This window comes from Lontra canadensis, unplaced genomic scaffold, assembly GCF_010015895.1.
Source record: "Lontra canadensis isolate GAN:19392208 unplaced genomic scaffold, GSC_riverotter_1.0 scaffold78, whole genome shotgun sequence".
Taxonomy (NCBI): domain Eukaryota; kingdom Metazoa; phylum Chordata; class Mammalia; order Carnivora; family Mustelidae; genus Lontra; species Lontra canadensis.
In genome coordinates this window covers 245373-263807 of record NW_022631072.1, presented here as the reverse complement: position 1 = coordinate 263807, position 18435 = coordinate 245373, and the positions used below count along the sequence as shown (strand labels likewise).

Genomic DNA, 18435 nt, shown 5'->3' with positions numbered 1-18435 from the left:
GACAATTTCCAGGCCTGCCCAGATGGCAGCCGGGGCGGGGGCTGTGCATCTGGACAGTATGTCAAGACTGTTGTCTTGTTACAGCGCAGCCCAGGCCAGGGACCAATTACAGGGTCCCTCTGCACAGCATCCTCATTACTGCGCTCAGCATGAAACAGGCAGAGGCTGGCAGAGCCGGGAACTGGCTTCCGCCCCCTAAAGGCTAGCCGGGCAGGGGGAAGGAGGGCATCATCGATTTCTTCCCTTTCAGGCAGGTTTGCCCCTGTGAGTTCATCTTCACAGGGAGGCACCCACTCCTCCACACTGGCCCTGACAGCCAGGGGCCTCCTGGCGTTCCAGGGTAGCACTGGATCTGGGATGCTCTGAGCAGAAATTTGCATCTGTGTATCCAAGGACGTCTCTCTGGGGAGAAGACCCATGGCTCCCATCACGTTGCAAAGGGGGGGCCCTGTGTCGTCGGAGTAGTTAAGAAGACCTTCTGTCTCTCTCACCCCTACATCTGATGGCCGGGGGGAACTCAGCAGAGACCCAGAGAGCAGACGTGATTTGCCCAAGGACACAAGGACATCCACTTCCGGGATGGTGGTGGCAGAGGCCGATCTCCAAGTCAATCTCCTGGCTCCCTCCAGGAGCCTCCTCACTGCCTCCTTCCTTCCTGTGCTACGGACTCACGTGTTTCTGTGCTTTGCTAACACGTGAACATGTAGCTGCTCTGTATTGAGTGCTTGGTGTATGCACAGCGCAGGGCTCTGTAGTTCATTGGTGGTATTCCATTCGTTCATCAGCCTGCATCATAGTTTCAGAGCGTAGGCCGTGTGGTGCTCTCCGTTGCCAGGGAGAGGTTAAACCACTTGCCCGAGGTCACAGAGGTAGAAACCAGAGGAGAGGGATGGCAAACCCAGCCCTGTCGGGCGTCTCCTCTTCCCAGGCCCCACTGGCCGTGTCCGTGTTAGAATCCTGTCAGCCTGGCCCTTCTCTGCAGGCCCAAGCCAGGACCTGCGTGCTTCCCAAAGGGATCTGACAAGCCCAGCCCTTGCTGCCTTCCCTCCTCTGGGCAGATGGGGCCGTGGCAAGTCCTCTGTAGGCAGATGGCCCTGATTCCCCAGCCAGGCCTGTTCCTTCCTTGCTGGCTGCCCTCGGGCGTGTCTCCTTCTCCTCCTCTAGCCTCTGCTTCTCTATGACACGGGAATCGTGGCATCCAAATCCTGGGGCTCTTAATGAGATAATTCATGTCCACAGAGTCATTTATTCAACAAATATTTGAGAATGTGCCATGTGCCAGGAACCGTGCAGGTGATACCCATGGTGAGGGAGAAGACATGGTTCCAGCTCTCAGGACGTCAGTGGCTGGTCAGAGAGGCAGACGGGAAAGAGATTCTTAGAGTGAGCTGGTGTAGGCCAGGGTGTCCAGATGCCTTCAAGGAGAGGTACAAGGGTCTAGGAGAGTATAAGGAGAGACTGATTCAACCTGAGGTCCAGGGAAAGCCTCTTTAAAGAGGCGGATCTTCGTCTGAGGCTGATGGATGAGGAGGAGTGGGTCAGGTAAAGACTGTTCCAGGCAGAGAGCCCCACAGACATGGAGGCCGTTCAGTGGGCTCGCCGTAGCAAAATACCACCCACTGCGGGGTTTAAACAACAGAAATTCCTCCTCTGGAGGTTCTGGAGGCCTGGAGCCCGAGATCAAAGTGTTGGCAGTGACATTTTTCCTTGAGGCCTCTCTCCCTGGCTTGCCACCTTCCTGCTGTGTCCTCACATGGCCTCTTCTCTGTGTGAGGACACCCCTGGTGTCTCTGCCTCTTTCTCTAAGGACACCAGTCGTGGGGGATCAGGGCTCCACTCTGATAGCTATTTTAACATAATCCCCTCTTTGAAGGCCCTATCTCCAGCCAGTAGCACAAATTAGCCCCCTCCCCAGATGACCTCATTTAACCTCATTACTTCTTTAAAGGCGCTATCTCCAGATATGGTCATATTCTGAGGTCCCAGAGACCTCAACAGAGGAATCTTGGGAGGGGGAGAGACAACTCAGCCCAGAACAGGTGGGAAAGAGCCGGTCTTGTTTTAGAAGCTGAAGAGGCCAGGGAGCTGGAGGAGAATGACCAAAGGGGATGGGAGAGTGGGAGGGGGCTGGAGACTTGGCAGGGCTTGGGGTGGGGGGGTGAGGGCACAGCAGAGTGGGGACAATATTCCGAGTGCTGAGGGAGCCACTGGAGAGGTTTGGAGTTAGAATGGGAAACAGAGGATCAGGTGTGATTTTAAAAATGTGTCTCTGGAAAATGGGTTCTTGGGGCCAAGAGTTGAAGTTCAGAGTTGGGTCTTCTTGACTCAAGGGGGTGGTTGCTGTAGAGATAGGGGGAGGGAAGGAGGATAGATGGAGACCCATGTTAGGATGTGGTGTTGGGGTAGGTATGGGGGAGGGGTGGTTCAGGTGATCAGGCTGAGGGCAAAGGTGAGAGAGAATAAGCGTCAGAAAGAAAGATGGCCAGATTCCTCTTGGAGTCACTTCACAGATAATGGCACCATTCCTTCCAGTGGGAAGGACAGGGGGAGGTGCCGGTTGGGACGGGAAGATCGAGCATTCTGTTTGGAACTTGCTTGGAGGGAGACACCCCAGGGAGCATGTGAGGCAGGCCTTTGTGTAGTGCAGAGGCAGAGCAAGGAGGTCCAGGCTGGGAAGCTACATGGGGACTTGGCCACCTACGGGAGGCGTTGGAGGCACAGGAGTAGAAGAAAGTCACCTCTGGTGAGCAGGTAGGGAGGCAGGATTTAATCCATGAGGATTCCAACATTTCAAAGCCAGGGAGGGAAGAAGCCAGCAAAGGAGATGCAGAAGAGGCCAGAGCATGAGGAGGAGGAGGAGGAAGCCAGGAGACCTTGGCTGGTAGGCAGCCAGTCACTGTGGACCCCTTTCCTTGCCGTTCTCTCCTTCTTACTGAATTTTTTTTCTTTTTTCTTTTCTTTTCTTTTAATTATTTATTTGACCGAGATTACAAGTAGGCAGAGAGGCAGGCAGAGAGAGGAGGAAGCAGGCTCCCCGCTGAGCAGAGATCTCAATGCAGGGCTCGATCCCAGGACCCTGAGATCATGACCTGAGCCGAAGGCAGAGGCTTTAACCCACTGAGCCACCCAGGTGCCCCTGTCTTTTTTTTCTGAATAGCTGTTGGCAGTTTCCCTCAGGTGACAGAACTCGGGAAATAACGAGTGAATGAATGAACACACAGGCTCAGAGCAGAGGAATAATTGCAGGTCTTATGAATGGGCCTTGGTGGTGGGGGTGGGGGGCACAGGACGTGTAACTACCCTCACCTCCCTCCTGCAGCCCCGGCACTGATTCTGTCCAAGTGGCTAGGCTGGGTGCGAGTCTGCTGGAAACCCACAGCCCTGTGGAGCAAAGGGCCCTCTGGGGAGCCACACCTCATGCCTGTCAGCGTCCTGGCCTGAGCAGGACGGAGCGAGTTGCCTTGGCTGCCTGTGCAAGGAGCCGCCTCCCCCAGCAGGTCGCCGGAGTCCCTGTCGCCTTTCCTCCCCGAGCAGTGTCGACTGCACTGTAATCACACAATTATGATGCCATTAAAATGTCACATTTGGAGAAATCCATATAAACAAAGCATTAACAACCCCTTGAAAATTGCAGTCTTTACCACTAATGACCTACTTTCTCTACACACCGCGCCCTCCCGCCACCCCCACTCAGCTGCTGCTTTCCCCAGCCCTGCGTTCAGAGGTGCTCTAGAGGGTACGGTCTGTCATCTCTGCTGCTGGGAAATCCTTGATGTCTAATGTGCCAGCAGAAGCTCTGTGATGGGGCCAAAGGCAGCCAGGCCGGGGGAGCCCAGCGCTGAGCCACTTAGTGAAGGTGACCAGAGGAAGCCACACCCAGGCAGGCCAGGGTCCTGCAGGAAGGGCCCTAAGAGAGAAGCCGGCCCTTGGGAAGTTGAAGGAAGATGGTATTGAAAAATCTGAAAGGTCACTTCATGCCTTGGCTTGGACCTTCCTTCCCCGCCCCATCTTGGGGCACCGAGCTAGAACCAGACAGGTAGTGCTCAGATTCACAGTGTAACACAACAGAGAAGGAAAGTGTCCTGCTCTGGGACTCTGGGCCAGAGGGCTCTGGATCCCTGCTGCCTCGAGTCCAGGAGGAGACATAGGTGGGCTGGCAGAGAGGCCCCGGCCAAGAGAGACTTGATGGTTTTAACTTCGTTTCCTAGAAGAGTGCTCTGGGAAATTTTACATACTGAATTTTCTTTGTCACCAGAATCTAATTTTAATGCATGAAGAAAATGGATTACTTAGAGGAATGTTATATATGAGTGCTCTTATAAAATAAAGTGAATGAGTGCTCTTATAAAGTAAAACATAAACCAAAACAGCTCTGGCAAGTAATTAATCTCTTCCAATGTATCTGAGTTGCAAATCTGGATTCCCATAGAGTCCCGGATGTGATTAAAGTGAGAGGATGCCCAATTCTGACAAAGCGAAGAGGAGGCCACCATGGATTAGAAGCAGTTGGGTTAGCATGTAGGTGTTTTAAATAGCGCTCTGGCACTTTCCACCCCCTCTCAGTTTAGGGCTCACCTGCAGAAGGGATCAGGCCCCATACACCCTGATGAGTGGACAAGAATGGTTGGTGACCAGCATGTCATCTGGGGAAAGCAGTTATTGGTGCTTCCTGAGTGAGGGAGATGGGGGGGTCTTGTTTACAAGCAAGTGCATCCTAAACTCCCTTTTTATAGTTCCTGTGGTGGGGCATGGACTGTGTTCCCACTGCATCCTGAAGATGGTCAGTATTTAGGACAGGCTCAGGAGGGTCTCTGTTTTTCAGCCCGCTGTGATGATCACTGGCTGTGTCGCCTGCAGCACTCAGCTTGCCCTTGGCCAAGGCAGGCCTCCCACCCTTACCCAGATTCAGCAGGCAAGCTGTCTGGGTTCTCGGGTCTGTTTTTGACAAAAAGATCTCCTTTCATAAAAGCCGACCAGCGGTCCCCCATGGGGTGCTGCCAGATAAAGTCATTTCAAAGTCATGCACACCAACCCACACCTACATATTCAGCAGCTGACCTAGTTTTGAAGAAGCTGGAGGGTATCTGGATGTCACCTTATTTACAGAGCAGCTAGAAAACGCGCTAAGCTCTGGGCCCCTGCTGCACGTGGTATCTGGGGAGATCTAGCCTGCACGTTGGAGGTGTGGAAGAGAAGGGAACAAATTCTCCTCAGTTGAGAGCTCAAGGCTTCTTGCTAATGTCACCTTTGGGGAATGAATGACAGGGCTTAGGGGATACTGGAGCCTGAAACTCCTTTTCTAGCCAGAATGCAGTTTAGCGTGCAGATTAGGAAAGGTGTTTCCAGGCTAACCTGGCAGAAAGTGTAGCACTGATCGGGTGGAATCCCTTCTCCCTTTTCCCTCCTCCTCTCTAGGCGGTACTGGGCAGTGGCCACTCCGCCAGTGACCCCCTGCCATCGCAGGTCCCTCTTAAGGACCCAACAGAGCCCCCATGTCTGGGCTTCATCCCAGCATCTCTACTTACTTGGCTAAGTCCCTTGAGACTCTCAAACCTCAGTTTCCCCTTCCGTAACATAGGATTCATAAAAGCACCTGCTTCAGGTTTGTCCTGAGTGTGCGATGAGTGACCTTTCAGGACAGAGCCTGGTGCACAGTAAACGTTACAGGTGTGAGAATTGATCCCCTTTTCAAGTCAGCCCTTTCCCTGGCCTTCCATAGCCATCTCCATCTTGATTTCTCCAAGGTCGCCTTTGCCTGGGCAGAACATACAGCGAGATTTGGGGAAGCTGCAAACCTTGCTAAACACATTCCTTGTGAGTATAGCTGTAGGACTAGCCAGTCCAACCCTCAGAAGCCAAGTCCCAGGAGGCCTGGAGAAGACACTCTGGGACTGATGTGTCCGGTGGAAGAGACAGGCCCAAAGTGGAGCAGAGGGCCCTGGCAACCAGGTTCCTTAGCTTGTTGGGAAACTTGGGGTGTTAAGCAGGCTCAAGCTTCTGACCTCACCCCCAAGATTCCCTAGTTCTCTCCTCAGAATCGCCCACATTGTTCTGTGCCGTCCCAGTTCCCACCTGCACACCTGTAAAATGGGGGTTAGCTCAGAGGTCCTGCAAAGTTCTGTTTATGTCCTTCCAAACGAAAGGGAACCCTGAGCTATTACACTTCTTAAAATAGTTTTCTGTCTTATCATTTGCATAGCCCTTGGGTAGACCCACCCTGCCGGGTCCCAGGACACATGACGTTGGTAATGACCTAGGGCTTTCCTCCCAGTGGACAGCCAAGTGATGCCTATAGTCATTCACTTGTGGATGCTGTCAGAGACCCCATTTCTACCACAGGGAAGGAAGAAGCTAAACATAGATTGGCTGACTATAAATTGCTTTTTCTCTCCATTAGCATTCAGTACCCCCCAAAAATAATAGTAACTGTAGCAATGTTGACAATAATAATATGTTACATACGCATTATGTTTTGCCAAGCAGTTTTTCAGGCCGTATCTCATCTCTGAGATCTAATTTGGGCCTGTAAAGTTGTGTGGGGTACCCTCAGGGTGGAGGGAAGGACTGACCACAAGCAGTTGAAAGGACTCGCGGAACACAGCCAGGCTCCGGACCCAGCTTTTCCTGACTTGCATTCTCTTCATAACATCAAAGAAACGGTGGAGAAGGATTATAGGGTCATCCCTAGTGCGGCGCTCCCCCTTCTGTGTCCATCTCTGTTTTCCCACACACAAACCCTCTGGTGGCTGCGATTCTGTCCGGTGAAATTGGATTGAAATATACAAGGAGCCCCCTGAAGGAGAACAGAAATCACAGAAGCGTCCTCTGTAGTAAGAGCACTGTTCCCTTCCCGTCATCCTTCCCTCCTTTATCTTTCTTTACTTTTCTCCTTTTATTCCATTACTGCCCCCAGGGTCACAGTTTGGTGGCCTTCAGGCCAAATGTAGCCTGTGGGCATATTTTGCCCAAAGAGGAGATTGAAAGAGCCTTAAGTAGACAGGTTTTGTGTGGTATGTACCAGGTATTCATTTCTGTTCAAGGCATTTCTGTTCTCAGTGACTCTGAAGGCGTGTTCTTTTGTGACCCCTGTTAGATCACCTTTGTTCAGTAGTGTCCCTTGACAATTGCCTGGGTCCACAGCTGTTCCTTGAGGCAAAAGAGCTTTCTGATGATGCCTGGTGATACTTCCCAGCCCTGCTGGGGCAAGGGAGAGGAGAAGAGTCTGACTTTGGAGGAGAGATTTCTTCTGTTACTGAGAAATGCAAATCTTGTTTTTGGTGTTTTATTCTTTCTTTGGAGAACTTGATTCCCTTGGGGCGAAGCCCTGACCTTGAGGCCTCATCTCAATCCTGCAGGAGGCCACTGTGGCCACATTGGAATAGGGCTGCAGCATCCCTTTGCAGGCCCTCCCTCAGTCTGATGAGGTGACCGTGCACCTAAGATGACTCACTGTCCATGCCAGAGACCGTGTTGCATGTCCTGTCCTGTCCGGCTGGAGGCTTCCCCTCCCGAGCCCACTTCCGGTTCTGCTCTTCCCAAGTCCAGATTCTCTGCTCAGTCCCTCCAGGGCACAATTCCATCTCTTGGTGCATTTTCTCCTCCAGCATCAGCCTCCTGGTTGGGGGCAAATCCAACTGCTTGTGTCACTGACAAATCCTCTTTCTCCTGAGCCCTTTGGGGGTACCTGGCTCCCTCCCCTTCTGATCTCTTGCTTTCTGGGTTCCAGACCTGGAAGGGATGAGGCTTCTGCTGTTCCGGGGGTTGGCTTACTGCTCTAGTCTTTGAACACAAAGAAGAGGATACAGAAATGAATGTTGTCGCTGGGCCAGCTCTCTCTCAGTCCTCATGCCCACCAGCAATTGGGAGGGATTCTTTTTTTTTTTTTTAAGATTTTATTTATTTATTTGACAGAAAGAGAGAGAGATCACAAGTAGGCAGAGAGGTAGGCAGAGAGAGAGGAGGAATCAGGCTCCCCGCTGAGCAGAGAGCCCGATGTGGGGCTCGATCCCAGAATCCCGAGACCATGACCTGAGCCGAAGGCAGACGCTTAACCCACTGAGCCACCCAAGCGCCCCTGGGAGGGATTCTTTAAGCAAGCTGTAAGCTATTGGAGATGCCTGTCCACCTAAAGGAGCTCTGGGATGAGTCTTTCTTTGGTGGTGGAATTTATAGGACTTTGGGTGGGAAGGGAGCAAACACGTCGGCATGCTCACGCTCCCTGACACCTGCAGGGGAGACAGGCCCTCTTCCCCAGTCACGCAGACTTAAATCTCCCTGGTACCTCCCTCTCATGCTAATTAGTAAGCAAATTAATCTCCATATAAGGTCCAAATTGTGTGAGTTTGGTTTTTTTCTACTCCAGAAACAAAAGCTGGGCTGCTGTCCATTCCATTAATCATATTATATTTCACAGTTGGAGTTTTTAGGCAATTATAATAATTATCAGAACTTCTCCTCTTCCAGAAAGCTCGAAGCCTCCCCCCAAAGCCGTATTTGTGCGTGGTGTGCAGTTGGGATACAGGTGGTGTGTGTATGTTGGGGCAGTGGCAGGGAGGAGAGAGCTGGGCAGTAGTGGCTCTTGCTGTCAGAGCCTCAGTGACACTGACCGGAGGCAGACAGAGAAAGAGACCAGCGTTCGAGAGGGTTCTAGGCATGGCGTCCAGGCTGGTAGACCTTCCAGGGGTACAGAGAAGCCATAACAAGCAGCTCCCAGCAGACACATTTTGTAGGCGCCTGGCTCTAGGGCAGGGAGGGAGATGAAAGGAAAGTAGGGGAAGAAATGGATGAAGCAGGACTAGAAGAGTAAACTCATCCCTGCTGATTACACGCTACCTCATTTGGTCCAAGAAATAGCCTTTTCCCCTCCATTATATGTCCATTCCATCCTTCACATTCTTTAAGGAGTGACTTTCGTATAATTAATACTAACCATTAAACTACAGCATTAAAGGAGCAATTGCCTAATTCTGAGGAAAATTTAAATTTATTACCAGCACCCGAGATAAAATGAATACTGAAGAGAAGGAGAGAAAACCCTGCAGAAGATAAATAGAAAGCCAAGTGGGATATTGACTTGATCCTTCTCCAGTGCAGGGTAATTTGGTTTCTAAAGTGAGTTAGATCATAATAAATTAAATTTAGATTTCTGCACATCAGTTAAATAACTCCCAAGACAGAATTCCAACCAGAGAAAGAGGTGATAATACATGGTAGAAATATTAAAATGAAGATCTTATCTAATAATCCATAATTGATGTGCTGTCCCTAGATGAGGGAAAGGGATTTTCCAGCTCTTTCCTTTGCCATGATCCCAGGTGAGCAAGGGAGGGGCTGGCTGGCCCTTCCTTCTTTGCTGGAGTTCGTCTTACACACCGTGGTGGGACGGAGTCCATTCCCAGGGTCGTTCCTTTCCCAGCCCATTCACTCTGGGCAGGATTTGCATAGAGATGTGCTGTCCTCTTCACTCTCTGGACTGGCCCTTGGAACAATAAGGCCCATCCCCAGCTGGGTGGGCATTAGAATAACACTGGTGTGAGCAGATAACTTCTACATGTTTGGTTATGACCATCCAGCAAGGGGGTAAAAAGTGGCCGTGGATGAATGAAACTCCTTGATGACGTCGAAGGAACGTGAGCTTTGAAGCCAGAAGTCCTGGGCCAGAGTCTCAGTAGCAGACTCACTATGTCCGTGGTCTTAAGCAGGCTCCTTTTTTCCCTTGACCCTCAGTTTTCTCACCTGTGAAATGGGAACAACACAACCAGCTTGCCTGCCTCACAGAGGTAATTCAGATGCAGCATTCCAGTGAGAAAGCTTTGCAGATAAGAGTAAACTTTTCTGTTTGGCCTCTTTGATATTGACCATTGATTGTTATTATATTTTCTCATTTCTAAAAGTGATGCTCAGTTCTTTTTCAGTGAACTTTGGTTCTTTGCTGATTTTTTATTCTATACTTTAACCATTTTATCTACAGTTATGCTTTCTTTTGTATCTGTAATTCTGAAGTCTTTGGAAGATCTAATCTGTTGTTTATAGTTTCCACTGAAAAAAAGGTCTTATTTCACTTATTTTGGAAAGCAAGAGAATGAGTGCAGTGGGGAGGGGCAGAGGAGGAGAGGGAGAGAGAAACACAAGTAGACTAGTGCTGGGTAAAGAGCCCAACACGGGCTCATTCTCACAACCCTGAGTTCAGGACCCTGAGATCAGATCTGAGCCAAAATCAAGAGTCAGACGCTCAACTGACTGAGCCAGCCAAATGCCCCTGATCATTTTTATTGTGATTTCGACTTTCACTGAGCTTTGTGGAACTCCTGAGGATGTAAATTGGAGATAGTTTTCTCCAGATAGGATTTACATTTGCTTCTGGCAGGAGACAGGTTCTGGTTTAATATTAGAAGGAAACTTCTAGAAGTCGCAGGACTTTGAAGCTTGGAGTGGGTTCCTTGGGACCTCTGTGTCCCTGGCTGGACCCAGGAGGGATGTCCACTGGACAGTGGAACGTTATGGTGGAGTGTCAAATATTGGATGGATAGATGAATTCTGTCATCTTTAAATAAGCTCTATCACTGTTTTCAGTTCTGACCTCCTGTGTATTAGCCTGAAATCTTTTAACCTTCCTGCAGGAATCTGCCTGTGGAGTTGCATCCTTTCTGCCCTGGCTGGGGGAGACCAGTCTTCCACCCAGGAAGAAGAGTGGTGGACTAGTGGGGGGATGGTGAAGGAGACACAGAGATCCTCTGAAGGGGGAGATCCCAATCAGAGAAATAAGTTGGCTGAGAAAAATAATGGGAAACACACAGATAGTCTTTGAAGAAGGCCAAAGGAAATGGCAGGGAGGCTCTGGGAAGGCAGTGTCACCTCGTGGTCGGGAGCATTGCAGTAGAGCCAGGCTCCATGGGTTCAAACTCTGGCTCAAGCGCGTACTACCTGTGTGACATTGGCCAAGTCACCTGATCACTCTCTGCCTTGGTTTCCCCAGTTGTAAAATGGGAATGGTAAAATCAGCATCTGTGATTGTGAGGATTAGATGTAAATGTTTATGACATGTGATAGGTACCCCCAGAGTGTTAGTTGTTTTATCATAGGGTAAGTTTGAGAAGTTTTATTAAGGACCAGCACAGTTCAGAGAAGGATAGAAGTTTCTTCAAGTGATAGAGACATTCTCATTCTAATGGCAGGGGGTGGGGAAGAAAAGACCTAAGGCAATGAGAGAACTAGTAGCTGGGGGAAAGAAGAGAGGGAGACAAACATATTAAAATCATAGAGAGCCCCATAATCAGTTCTAATAGCGCTGGAGCCAAATAATCAGCCTGCACGAGAAATGAGAGCAACAGGCCAGGGAAGGTCGGAGGAAAGGGGACTCAGGGCGTCTCCTGAAAGTACAGTGGGAGGAAAGAAACAAAGCCGCTTAGATGTGCTTCTGCATGTTCATTTTTGGTGCCCAGTTATTTAAGCCGGGCTTTGGGGGACGTAATCAGATACATTCTGCTGAAAAGATCATCTTGGTTTTCTATGCGTGACATCATACTTACAGCTGGAAACACACATACTCTAGATTGAGTAAATTCTGGTCAGAGAGGCAAGGAAGATTTTGCCTGTGGGTCGTGGGTGGTGGTGGGGGCCCCACAAGAGGGGTCAGAGCCCGGGGGCGGGACCTTGGTGGGGTTCCTGGTGGGAGAGAGCCGTATTATCACTTCCTATAACAGCAAAGTTTGCGAAGGTGCATGTGTGGGTCCAAGCAGTGCCCCGGGGCGGGGGGGTCACAGGAGCCAGGAAGCAAGGAATCCAAAGCGTGGGTACCATGTGCCGCCCTCCGGGTCCTCAGAGCCTGAATATGGGGCCTTGTGAATTGAAGAGCTGGGAAGCCAACTCCAAATTAGTACTAGAAGTACTTGGGGGAGTCTGGGGCCCTTTAGAAATCCTGGGAGGGCCACAGCCACTTCCCTCTGCGGACCAGCAGGGGAAGAGGGGCTGGTCCTTCCCGTGGGCATGGCCCCCACCTCGCTCCTCTCCACTGGCTCTCCGCAGAGGAAATGCCCCCGATTGGTTTCCGTGGTAGAGCAGACCAAGGCATTGGGAGGTTGAGGAAGGCTTCAATCAGCAGTCCCTTCACTTTCTAGCCATGAAGCTTGGGCAAGCCAGCCAGCTAGCCTCTCTCCCTGCTGATCCCTCTCTGTACAGATGGGGTTGTGTGTGCATTCTGAGGCAGTATGTGTGGGCTGCCTTGTAAAACAGAAATTATTATTCAGATGGTAATGTTAGGATTTTAAACACAGTGTCACTATTATTTAATACATCCAGATATTGTTGTAGGAAAACCAAGCTCCCAGGCCAGGGAGTCCCCCCCCCCCCCACAGTGGATCTCAGTGCAGTGAAGTGTGAACCTGCTCTGTGCACATGACCATTGGAAGGAGCGGTCCCCTCCGGGGAAGTTTTGAGTGATTGTTCAGTTTTCCTCACCAGCCAGGCTGTTACTCTGGTTCTGGGCTTTCTGGGGTCCAGAATCACAGCTGAGTTCCCATGCCCCCCTCGCCAAAGAGGCAGAATCTTCCAGGAATGGTTTGCTGCCTGTAGGATGGTGATTGCTGGCCTTGAGCCGGGTCTGGTGTGAATAAAGAGTAGGGGACGAGGCCAAGAGGTCTCTACCTGCCCTTTCTCCAGCCCGTCCCCGGGGCCTGCTCCTCCATCTGCTTCTCCAGCTGATGCCTGGAACCTTCTGTCAGTGCCCCAGCACCGCCACTGTTCAGCCCTCCCTTTCTACCAGCCTCAATTCCTGAGCTCCCCTCCCAGCTGGGCTCCTTGCGGCAATCTCTTCCCTCCACTTCGTCCAGCACCTGTGGCCAGAGGCCCTTCCCCCAACCGGCTTCATACAGACCCAGCTGTGTTGCAGAGCTCGCTTTCACTCACGCGCTCTTTGTCGTCCACATTCTGGCCGCCCCATTCCTGAGCTAGCCGTGTCCTCCACAGATTCTCCCTTCCCCAGGTCTTCCTGCCCTTTATCTGGGTTTTCACTACACATGTATTTTCCCTCTCACATCCTCCTAAGGAAAGCAAACTGCCTGCTCATCTTTCAAGCACAAACTGATTTGACGCTTCTTCCAGGCAGCCCTCTCCCTCACTCCTCTGGTAGAAGCAGTAAAGGAGTCTTCATGCATGTCTCTCTGAAACCTTGCAAACCCTCGAGGGCTGGGACCTTCCATCTCTGCATCTCCCCTCCATAGCACAGAGCGTTGGAGGAGCTCACCACTGACTGAGAGACTTGCAGTGAATCTAACTGGAAACGAGCCAGTGGGGAACGGTACCGGGTCCCATGATTTCAAGGGTGACAGCTGTCAGGCTGTGACATTGCACAGCTCAGACTGGGTGGGGTGTGTTGGGGGGGGTCTCACACTCCATCTACCCCCTGTGTAGCAGCAGTATCCCAGCACATTCATAAAATCAATTATTGGGTAAAAATCGCTGCTTTCCAAAGCTTCATTTTGTGCTATTAGCAGGAGACTGCTGTTTCAAAAGGAGATAGCAGAGAGAGAGAGAGGCAGATCAATTACCAGATAAGATCGAGTGGTGTGTGAGATAAATGTGCACATCGTGAACCACCCCACAGAACCATCTTCTGGGGTGGAGGGGCACCTGGCCGGCCATCTGCGGGGCCTGCCCTGAGCCTTTCCATCAGGTTCCATGTGTCCAGGAGGGCTTCCTGGTCAGCGACAGGAGGGACGGGGTCCAGGCAGCTTCTCACATTTGCACCGCAACCAGAGGCCAGTAACACACGAGTGAGCATCCCATCCTTGGGGACATTGCTAGCCCCAGGGCCCCAGCCCTCACATTCTAGAGCAGAACCTGGTCAGTGGGTTCTCCCCAGAGTGCCAGCCTCCCCTGGCAGGGACCATTAAAGGAAGCCGCCAGCGTGCAGAGGCTCCGAAGCCAAGAGCTGGCGCAGTCGGGGCAGCCAAGGCAGCCTAGCTCTGGGCTTGAGCCTCCCCCTCGCTGTGTGCATCCCCTTGCCTTCTCTGCTGTGCGAAGGCACCGGTGGGCCCAGGAGGCTGAGCTCTGCTTTTGGCTCGACCCTTGCCCCACCTGTGCAGACAAGCCCGGAAGTTTGGTGAGAACTTGTCTTTCCAGCTCAGCACAGAGCAGACGTCTGGGGAGGACGGAACAAGATCATGAGTACACAAGCTACCTCGTACCTATTTCTAAAGCACTGTTCCTGCACTGATGTTTCTTAAAAATGATCCCAGCTTTAGGGATGCCTGCATGGCTCAGTCGGTTCAGAGTCCAACTCTTGATTTTGGCTCAGGCCCTGATCTCAGGGAGGGAGCCCCCTATGGGATCCCGCACTCAGCACAGAGTCTGCTTGGGGTTCTCTCTCTCCCTCTGGCCTTCCCTCCGCATGCTCTTTCTCTCTCAAATAAATAAATAATCTAAAAAAAAAATCACAGATTCCTGGGTCGGGTCAGAGGAAGAGGGGAGCACGCAGGCATCCATCCGGTGGGAAGCACTCTCTTACATATGGATCGCCTGCGTCCTATGGCAGAGGGGGGATGACGGTCCTAGCCCTTTTGTACCTGCTCCCGTGCCAGTGCTTTTCAGCCAAGTGTTCTCAGATTACCCTGGCAAGGCGGCCTGCGGGCTCAGGGTGCTAGAACCCAAGTCCCAGCCCTGCCACCTTCCTGCAGGTGGGATCCTGAGCAAGGTACTTAGCCCATGGAGGCTGTTCTCTTGTGTTGGTCCTGGGACCACATCCTGGGACAGCCAGGGGGAATGAGTAACGGTTCTAGCACAGTGCCTCGTGCACAGCGCTCAGCAAACGGCAGCTGCCTTCACCGCGTCGCGCTGTGTGTTATTATCGTTACTGAGATTTCATTGACCTCCTACCTCTGGCCCCATCCTTGGGCTAAACTGTGCTGGGGAAAACCTGTTCTCTGCAGCTGGGCAGCAACAGGCAGAGAGGGCTGGGGGAGGGCTGGGAGCTCTTCTCACTGACTTCGCATTTGTGCTCCGCAGACTTTGGACTCTGACTGGGAAGACCCATGGGACCAGTTTGATGAGCGGCAGTATCTGAATGCCAAAAAGTGGCGTGTGGGTGATGATCCCTATAAGCTGTATGCTTTCAACCAGCGGGAGAGCGAGCGGATCTCCAGCAGCCGGGCTGTGCCTGACACCCGCCATCTGAGGTACCTCCCCCTACTCCCACTTGTTACTCTCTATCCTACCCGGTGGTGATGACAGAGCAAGGGCAGGCTGGATTCGGGGGATGGGGGCCGGCTGTGCCACAGATCGGGGCAGGCATACGCAATCTGCAGGCTGGACTCGGGGTTGGGGGGACCCGGGCCAAGGATTGCGGCAGGCACGTAACATCTGCAGGCTGGATTGGGGGTGCCTAGGCCAAGGATCGGGGCAGGCATACGCGTCTGTTGCCGGACGGACAGTAGTTAATGCTCTCTGCGCTCCTCACTGCTGTGAGCCACCCCCCAGGTGCCTCCAGGGGAAATGGAAGAAGCCCCTTCGCCTGCACTTTGCCCCCCTCGCCCAGTGTCCACCCCGAAATCATGGAGCACTAGAGATCCTATAGCCTGGGCCTGGTTTCCTTGCCAGATTCCCATGGCCTGGCCTGGCACGGCTTTCAAAAGGAGGGAAGGCAAGACCGGCGGACCCCTGGGAAGTCAGGTCGGTGGCTCCGTCTGTCACTGGGATGGGTCATTTCCTCGGACAGCCCAGTTTCATCATGCGAGATGCGGGGCTTCTTCACATGCCCCTGCTGTCTGCTGTGGGGCGCCCTGTTCCCCAGCCTCTGTTCTGCCGTCTCCTCCGCAGGAGGTCAGGCCTGACACAATGCAGAAGCTTCATTTCTCAGGGGAAAGAGCCTTTGTGAAGGCCAGTTACCTCATTACCTGTCTCTCCTAGAGTCAATACAGTCCTTTGCTTCCTCATGAGGCCCGACTAAGCTGGTCCATCTCTACCCCAGCCCCTCCGTGCTGGCCTCCCTGCCTACAACAGGGAGGACCAGCTGCACCAAAGGCCCCCAGGGCCGTGTTTCTATCTCCCATGGGAAATGCACTTGGCACCAGCTCCAAAGAGCAGACAGGCATGTTCGGGGTGGAGGGGCTTGGAGGAGTGGTTAAACTGAGAGGCTGGCGGACTGGGATCAGCTTCTCAGCTTTCTGTCTTTGTTTGGGTCTGTGGGGACCCTCTTGTGGACACTGGGGTTTATGAGCAGGACAGTAAAAGTTTTCATGACTTAGGATGCCGGTCAATCTGGTGGTGCTTAAGTTGTAGTCTGTGAAGGGGGGTGGACTCAGTTTCCCTAGCTAGGCTGTACAACCCAGAGACCTTGACTTACATAATATGCATCTCATGGAGGGGCTCCTGTCAATCACCATCATTCATAAAAGGAGCCAGAGCCCCGATCCCCTCATAGGGCCCTGAGCCATAAGGTATCTGTGGCTTTAGAAGTCTTCAGAAGACTCCAAGAGTCTGCAAACTGAACTACCCCTCCCCACTGCCTCAAGGTACCCACGAGAGTCTCCTTAGCAGCAGGAAATGCCCCACAGCCAGAGATCTGGGGCACTGGCTCTACCTCGAACATTCTTGGCTGCTGGCCTGAAAGCTTCTTCAAGTCAGAGTCTTGGAATATTGCTGTCAGAATTCCGCAGCCCTTATCATGGCCCTTGGCATCTGATAGAATTTTCTTTAAAACTTAGGTAACCTGGGGGCAGCTGGGTGGCTCAGTTGGTTAAGTATCTGCCTTCGGCTCAGGTCATGATCTTGGGGTCCTGGGATCAAGCCCTGTGTCAGGATCCCTGCTCAGCAGAGAGTTTGCTTCTCCCTCTCCCTCTGCCCCTGCCCTCCTGCTTGTGCACTTTCTCTCAAATAAATAAATAAAATCTTTTAAAAAGGATTAAGTAATTTTATTCCCTGAGCAGAGACTACAGGTAGAATGGAGAAGAAGGCTGAAAAGTCCCCCTATCTTAGGTGGCTGGTCCCTCCCTTGTCCTGAGTCCTGGACAGGGTGATGAGACGCTCTAGAAGGACGAAGGGCCGCCTTCCAGCCAGGAAAGGAGCCGGTACATCGGGACACGAGCTCTGTAGAAGGGAGGCATGGAGTGGGGGGTTCACTGAGCAGGCAGGTTCCAGGGGACACCCTGAGCAGGACGAATTTCTGTGTTTACCCTCACCTGTGATCTGAGAGGCAGAAATGAAAGTGGTTTAAGAGGACTGGACATAGGTGCGGGATGTGGGGGAGGAACTGAGACCGTCTGCCAGGATTCCGGTTTACCGGGTCCCGTTCGGGGTTCTCTCCCGGTGTGTTGTATCTGTCAGGTAAGTGTGTTCTGCTGGCAGGGTGGCAAGAGGGACGGACAGGATTCAGATGGAATCGAGGGCCCCTTTGGGGAAGACAAAGAGGAAAAGTCTGTCAGCCATATGTCTGCCTCCGGGCACTCACCTTGCCCTGTGGGAGTGGGGATTGTGTGACTTGGGGAATTTCAGATCTGGGCATCCTGATCCAAAAAAGCAGAGAGAGGAGAGGACAGGGGAGTGGGAATGAGGGCAGGCACATGGGACCAGGCAGCCATGGCGGGGCTGTTGAGCGCCGACTGTGTACAAAGTCCCAGGCTAGTGTAATGGCATCAGCCATCTCTAGGCTGAGTGTGGTACGGGGCTGACTTTGTGCCCAGACCACTCTTGTGCGAAAGAGAGTTCCAGAGACTGCCAACAAAGCCTAGGGTGCTTCCCTTAGATGGGCACCCCCTGCCCCCGGGGATTGACTTTCTGTCTACAGGATCTCATTCTTCCAGCCCTTGATTCCCAGGGAATTGGTGTCAGTGAAGTTAAAACCACCAGCTAAATCCCTTAATCCTGTGACACCAGCCTTCCTGTATCCTGACTTCATCCTGAGGTAATGCCTGGGGCCGGCCTGCCTGGACTGCCAGAACACTGGGACCCTTCTTGGGGCCTGCCCGTCCCTGCTCTAACCAGCTGTGGCTGCTGGTGACCCGTCTCCCATCGCCCAGGGATTCAATCAGTGGCTGGCATTTGCTGCGAGGGCTGTGCTGTGCATTGTAGGATGCTGGGCAGCCTCTCTGGGCTCCACCCACCAGATGCCAGTAGCACCCCCCACCATGTGACATGGCCAGCTGTCACCGGAGGGGCAGAGTGGCAGGGAGACTGAACCCCTGCTGCAGAGCCAGCCCCACTGCTTACATCAAAGACTGAAGCATCAATAACCCCAGCAACAGAATGAGGCCTTCCACCCTCTAGGGGGAGACATCTTTGCTGGCTTCCAGTACAGTGCCTGGCAGGTGATAGAATTCCAAGAAACACTTGTTGAACAAAGGAGAGGGAGAGGAAATCTGCAAAGACACTTGACTACTTTGCCCCATCTGTCTTCTGTGCAAAGAGGGAAAGAGGACAGAGAAGCAGCCCCCAGCCTCCTCTCCT

The 18435-nt window shown here is 52.4% G+C and overlaps 1 protein-coding gene across 2 annotated transcripts in view; it reads left to right on the top strand.

The window, feature by feature from the left end:
* GALNT14 (polypeptide N-acetylgalactosaminyltransferase 14) overlaps positions 1–18435 on the top strand; it is a 205808-nt gene that overhangs the window by 119501 nt on the left and 67872 nt on the right. For both annotated transcript variants that reach the window (XM_032881832.1, XM_032881833.1), the window contains exon 2: positions 15001–15170. In XM_032881832.1, the coding sequence (XP_032737723.1) occupies positions 15001–15170 (170 nt within the window). The remainder of the gene's footprint in view (positions 1–15000; positions 15171–18435) is intronic.